Here is a 6,656-nt window from a genome sequence, read left to right on the forward strand (position 1 = left end):
AGAATCAAGAGTTATTAAAGTGGCTCTGGCACATTTCTAACCAGTGGCTCTCTCAAGGGCCACTTCTTCAGGAGAAATCTGTCCAAAGGCACTAAGGGACAGACTGCCCCCAGGTTCCTCCCTCTCCCCATCCTCCAGGACAATCCTTCACCTATCCAGCAGCAAACTTCTAAATGAGGCAGCACCTCAACCTCCAGCAGCAAACAATTTCCAATCAATTTTGCAGGTAACAAGCCTGTGCTAAGAAGTCATTTATCATTCCCATTGAAAATGTAACAAGCAGTCATTGGGAGAACAAGGCAGTGTGAATTACCAGGAGAAATTGTCCACCGATGAAAAAATCCATTAGGCTACGACAAAGGTCAGATAACATTGTTTGGGTTCAGCCATAATTCTCTCTTCTGTGAGATCCACGTGAAGATTTTGTGTAACAGCAAAGAGAAAAAGTGCAGCTGTGGGCACCCCTCAGCCAGCTCCTCTGTGATGCAGAGGAGGATCTGTACCAACTCCTGGCACAAGAGCCTCACACACAAATTCTCTTTTTCATTCAAGGAGGACAAAACCACCTCTGCAGAGCCCAAGGTGTCAGACACAGGTGACAGCCTCAGGAGTGGCAGCATTACACAGAACACGTGTGGAACAGCTCTGGGGAAGCACAGGCACCCACAGGTGACCTGAACCAAGAAAACACCCAAAGACATGGCTGGGAGACTCTAATCCTCCACTATCTCTCCCTTACACCCTAAGAGAGGTTAAGAGTTGGTAAGTCCCTGGGATGATACCTGCTTATCTACCTGTGCAAAAGGGTAATTCTGGACAAGCACAAACAAGGTGCTGAGCTGAAACTCCAGCTACAAACCACTGCTGTTTCCAAATGCCCTTCTGTGATAAATCACCAGCAGACAGATTCAAGAGGTGGCAAAGAAAGTTGCTCAAACAAATAATTTTAGTGGTTAGCAGCACAAAATTGCACTTTCCAAACGACTTAAATTTCACTGGATTTCCCATTCTAAATGTGTTTGTCTCAATTTAATCCCACAGCCAGGAGCACACAAAATTCACACAGGTCCTTCCACACAAGTGTTGGTCTTGGCTCAGGGCAGGCCCAGGCCAAAACCACCCAGCACTGGGTCTAAGTCACATCTCAGCCACACAAAGGATGTTCCCTGCAGGTCAAAACTGAGGTTATTTATAGGTCATAATAAGGAAGCTTTAAATGCACTAAAATATCAAGCAAACTCCAGTGTAAGTGCCATTTAAAATGCAAAGTCTGTAGTTCCAGGACAGACAGGAATAGGAACAGCAGCCCAATCTTTGAAGTCAACTATTCAAAGAAATAAACATCATTTCAGTGCGTCAATTGTTTTTCAGATCACAGTATTTTTGTATGAAAATTCCACACATTATTAAATTGTTTCAAGTCAACTTCCTCAGTGGCACTTTAAACTCCTGTTTGTTCTCCAGCTTATCCACACACACACACAGGCAGCATTAACAATTTCTGGTTACCAGGTCACCAAACCTTGGTCTCATTTTACACTTCAGTAATCTGAATACTGCACATTATTTGAAAGGAAATTAGAGTGATGTGTTTGTTGGGTTTTTTTTTTCCCCTCAAATTAGTTTAGTCTCACCTTTAGACTCACCCAGTTTAAGTATCTAACTTCGTCACCTTGCTGATAAGCAGCTGGAAACCATCTACGTGGGGAATTGAGCTCAACAAGCAAACATTTCCAAAAGAAGGTGCCAAATTTGAAGTACAACATTATTGAGAAATACAAATATTGTCAGTCTTTCAAAAGGCTGGGTTTGAAAGCAGGTTCAGGGCACCAGGAAAAGGGGGGGAGAGGAATCATAAAAACTGAAGGTTTACAGATTTTGCATGGAAACAGCTGGTTAGTTCCTGGTGCCTCCTTCTGAGGGCTTCTCACTGATGGTGTAAATTCCAACCAAAACAACTCCAAACAGTTCAAGAGCTGCCCAGATCTCTACACTTCTTATTACATAATAAAATGAGCTTTACTATTTGAATTTGAAAATTCTAATTGCCCAACAAAAGGGATCTTATCAAAACATGTTTAAGACATCACTTGTGAATCACAGGCACAGCTTTCAGCACAGCTTTCTCATGAAGAAGCTGCCAAAACTCATAGCCTTGTGTTTTGTTTTTTTCAAGGGAACAAGTGGGGAGCAAAACCCTTGTTTCTCAAAAATCCAGCAGTCCAAGGCGAGCTGCACACAGAGCAGATGGCCCATCACTGCTGCAATAATTCGGTGAGGGTTACAGCAACAAATTTATCTTTTCTGGAGACAACACTCCACCCGGTGCAGCCGCCAGAAGCCAGCCCCGAGTACCAGGATCCTTCCAGCGACCAAAGGAGCTCCTACCTGAGAGGTCGTGATGGATCAGGTCAGCAAAGTTGGGGTCATCCCCCCACCAGAATATCCAGAGCTCCCTGCGCCCAGGCCTCTGGTCCCGGCGCCAGACGCTGAGCACGTCGGCCTTGAGGCAGCGGCTGAAGCTGCTCAGGATGGGATCCTCCTCCGTCACCGGGAACAGGATGGGGGCAGACGTTGGGCCCTGCCACACGTAGCGCTTCCATTTAATCCCAGTTAGATCAGCCTGGGAAAGAGAGAAAAGAGCTGTCAAAAAAAAAGAAAAAAGAACGGGCGCCTCCAGCGAGAACATGCTGCTTGCAGGTGAGGGCGCGGGATCGCTCAGGATTGAATGGGAGTTGAATTGTTGGTTAGTTTTGTGTGATTTAGGAGATGAATTGGGAACAATCAGGGATCCTGGTTTAATAGCTCATTAAATAACTGCAGTAAAGCAAGAGCTGTTTGTTTTCACTGCAGCTTTAAGGTTACACAGAGAAAAATCAGATTTGATTTGAAGCAAAAGAGTGAAAGACGAGTGAGTAATGTTATTATTCACAGGCTGACACAGTCCAATCTCCTAAACACTTGCCTTAGCAAGGAACATCTTTCTTTTTGCTTACTTATGCATACACTGCCTTTTCCATCCAAGATTACTCCATGGAAATAGGTGATACACCAAATCACACATTCTTCCAACCATCTACCACTTGGGAAAATTTCACAAGTTTCTCCATGGTAAAAAATTCTGTCTCTCCCCCAGGAAATCTCTCGTCTTCACTGATTTTACCAAGAGCTATGATACTTTTCATTCCTCACACCACATTTCAATGATTTAAATCCTCGTTTTATCATTCAATTATATGTTAGACCTGCAACCACGTTGATAATGATCCACTAAACCCCTTCCTAGGCAAAAATTAATTTGACTTTACACAGGGAAAGAGCTACCACTCTGTGTAATGAGAAGCAGACAATTCCTGGATTATCTCCACCACAACACCAAGTTTTAGCACTCAGTTTTTTCACTCGAGCACAAGCACCTCAAGGCAGGTAGACCAGGCATTGCCCCGGGTTCTCTTTAGGAAGGCAGAGCCAGGCAGGCTAGCATTTGCTAAGAAGTTACTATTTTTTGTCTTCCCAATATGACAACACACAAAAGATTACTGCAACATTTAAACCTAACATGGCAGCCTCCCTACCTTCAGCAGGAGAGCAATTTAGATGAAAGGTTGTCTGCAACAGTTGCTACTTCAGAAAGACTTTCAGATTTTAAATTGTACTATTAATCTGGAGCTGCAGGCCTGATGCAGGCTGCAGACACAGTCGGGCTGTCCAGATTCCCCTCCATCCAAAAATATGAGTGCCACAGATTGGCACAGGATTGTTGTAACAATCTCTAGAATCATAAATATCGGGCAGACAGCTAAGATTAGCTCATTTGCATTAAAAGCTGATGAAACAGCTCAGCACAGACACCAAAAAATTGCATCACAGTCCAGTTACATCGAATTCACTTTTGGAGCTACCAAAATTCAACAATACGATCTGATACTTGGGTTTAAAAAAAGACTACAAAATGGTGCACATCAAAACACAAGACAGGCAGGGCATCACCGAAAGCAGCCCTCCAGAATAAAAACAAGCAGGGAAAGGGATCCGTTTAAAAGCGAGCAAGAAGGGAGGTTTCGCCTCGGATTTGCCTGGCATGTCACGAGCGAGGAGGCAAAAGAGAAAGTTCCCCGAGATGTGGGGCCGGCAGGAGCAGCAGCAGCTCCCTTCCCCTGCGAGAAACACCACGCTCAGAGGCAGGGATAGGGGAGAAAGGAGGAAAAGTTGGAAGGCACGGAAAGGGAAGGAAAAGGCGAGTTGCGGGGAGGCTACTATCCAGGAAGAAAGCGGAGGGAGGGGCGAGGCGAGACAGACAGCGATGGAGGGGAACCGGAGGGGCATGGGAGAGTTGGCTGCTCCAGGCAGGGCCTACTCCGAGGGCTCATCCAGCAGAAGCTCTGCTAAAAATGGCTGCTTTGCTTCCACTGCCCCTTCCCCCTCCCCCAGAGCTCCGAGCCCTTCCCTCGGTGGCCCCGGGCGTGTGTGCGCCGGGGGCCGACACTCACCAGGCAGAAGAGGTTGGAATGGCAATCCTCCAGGCTGGCCCCGTTCGGCACGAAGCAGGAACTCATCCTCACAGCCACAACCCACACGCCATTATCCCACAGCCTCCGACAAGAAAGAAAGAGACAGACAGAGAGAGAGAGGGAGAGAGAGGGAGAGGGAGAGAGGGAGAGACAGACAGCGAGAGGGAAAGGGGGAGGGGGGCTCTGCACACGCACAAATAATAATACAATTAAATAAGGGATTTACAGACACACGCACGCGAAATAGTGGCAGGGGGAATAACCCGCGAGGAGAGACAGAGAGGTATGGGAGAGGTGGGTAAAAATATATATATATTAAAAAAAAAAAATTAAAGAGGAACTCAGAACGTTTTCTCGTCTTCTGGAGCTCAATCGGGGGTGTAAAGCCGCCGTGGAAGGGGAGAACAGAAAGAGGGAGGTGGTAAGTAATCCAACGACGGGAGATTAAGATCAAAATCCTCCCTGTTCCTCTTGTCTTCTCGTTCGCATAAGGAGGGGAGGGAGAGGAGGTAAGGTGAAGGGGTAATTGATCCAACAAGAGAATAAAAATGGGGTAATTAATCCAGGGGGCTAGGGGTAAAAATCAGTTGACATCCCTCCTTCCTCTCTTCTCAGATGCCAAGCGAGAGAAGCAGGAAAAAATAAATAATCCAGCGGGGGCAATTAATCCAGAACCCCCCCTCCTCTTCCTCCTGCTCCTTTAGTCATCAGATGAGAAAGGGGCAAATTGTGGAATGACTGGGAAGGATTGGCCGTGGGAGAGAGAAAAATCCAGGCTCGTCTCTTCGGAGTCCGAGGGCAACAGGGTGTGGGGGGGTCAGATTCTTCTCCCCTGCTCCAAAAATATTCCAAATAAATTAAAATTTAAAATCATAAAAACAAACTTCAGGGGCCAGAAGCAAGGCCAGTCTGAAGAATTCGTAAAGGCAGAGCAAGAAAAATTTCCTGGGGTATACCCCAAAAAAACATCTGCGGGGGCAAGGGAGGGGGGAAGGTATTCCTTGAGAGAGAAAGGCCGCAAAAGTCTCCTTAGCAGCCCAGCGGGGGATTAAATTCCCGTGTGGAAACCCCCCCTCCCAAAAACGAAATACTCTTCGCAGCGAGGGCGAAACCAAAATATCCTCCGTTGGGTAAAAATTCCTTCCGTGGGGAAAGGAGGGAGGGGGAGAAGGGTGGAAGGAGGAAATTGCGGGTGACCCTCGAAGTCTCTTCGGGGAAGGATGGAGGAGTCTCCGGGAGGCCGATCCCCAGCCTTTTCGGGGGAGGAGGAATCGCAGAGTGTCTTCGGGGAGCCTGGTCCTCCCCAGCTGTCCTCGGGGGCCGGGGGACCCCGCAAAGTCTCTTCAGGGGAGCGCGGAGCCCGCCGAGTCACGGCGGCGAGGGGGAAGCGACCCCCGCCAGACCCCTGGGGGCGGCGAGGCGGGGAGGGACCGGCTCAGCTGCGAGGCCGGTCCTTTAAAAATAAAGGGGAAAGAAAAAAAAAAAAAAAAAAAAAAAGAAAAAAAAAAAAAAAAAAAAAAAGAAAAAAAAAAAAAAAAAAAAAAACCCCCAAAAAAAACAAAAAAAAAAAAAAAAAAAGGGGCGAGGGGGGGGATATAAAAAACGATCGTCTTCGGCCGGAGCGGTCTGTCCTGGGGGGCGGGGGAGCCCCGAGACCGCTCGCTCTCCTCAGGTGCGGGTCCCCGCGGGGGCGGTGGGCGGAGGGCCCCCTCCCCGAGGCTCCTGAGCAGGGCGGGGAGGCGGCGGCCGAGCCCCGGGCTCTGCTCAGCCCGAAGGGGTCGGAGCCCCGCAATTCCCGGCGCCGCCGACACACAGGGACGCGGCGGCCGCCGCCGCTGCTGCCGCTGGCGGAGTCGGTGCCGCGAAGCCCCCGCCGGCGCGTCGCCTCCCCTCAGCGGTGCCTCTGTCGGCGGCTGCCCGGCCGCGGCATCCTGTGGCGGCGGGAGCCTCAGCGCGGGTCCCCCATGGCCGGAGCGGGAGCGGATCCGGCTCCCGGGTAATTCCGAGACCCTTTTTCTTTAATGGCGGCCACAGGGACGGCGGTCGGGGCCCCCCTGCCGCGCTCCCATTGGCCGCCGCGCCGTCACGTGGCCGCTCACCGCCATGGCCGCCGGCGCCGCTGGGGGAAGGCGGGTGCGGCGGCGG

General features: G+C 49.4%; 1 protein-coding gene across 3 annotated transcripts in view; it reads right to left on the reverse strand.

Annotated features, from left to right (window-relative positions):
- Positions 1 to 6,002, reverse strand: part of MED13 (mediator complex subunit 13) — a 55,724-nt gene extending 49,722 nt beyond the window's left edge. For 2 of the 3 annotated variants that reach the window (XM_041425244.1, XM_041425243.1), the window contains exons 1-2: positions 4,491 to 6,002; positions 2,389 to 2,623 (exon numbers count right to left, since the gene is read on the reverse strand). In XM_041425244.1, the coding sequence (XP_041281178.1) occupies positions 2,389 to 2,623; positions 4,491 to 4,556 (301 nt within the window). In that variant the 5' untranslated portion in view covers positions 4,557 to 6,002. The remainder of the gene's footprint in view (positions 1 to 2,388; positions 2,624 to 4,490) is intronic. The other variant, XM_041425245.1, reaches the window with a different exon arrangement.
- Between the last annotated feature and the right edge of the window lie 654 nt (positions 6,003 to 6,656).

This window comes from Onychostruthus taczanowskii, unplaced genomic scaffold, assembly GCF_017590055.1.
Source record: "Onychostruthus taczanowskii isolate IOZ18803 unplaced genomic scaffold, ASM1759005v1 scaffold89, whole genome shotgun sequence".
Classification (NCBI taxonomy): Eukaryota; Metazoa; Chordata; class Aves; order Passeriformes; family Passeridae; genus Onychostruthus; species Onychostruthus taczanowskii.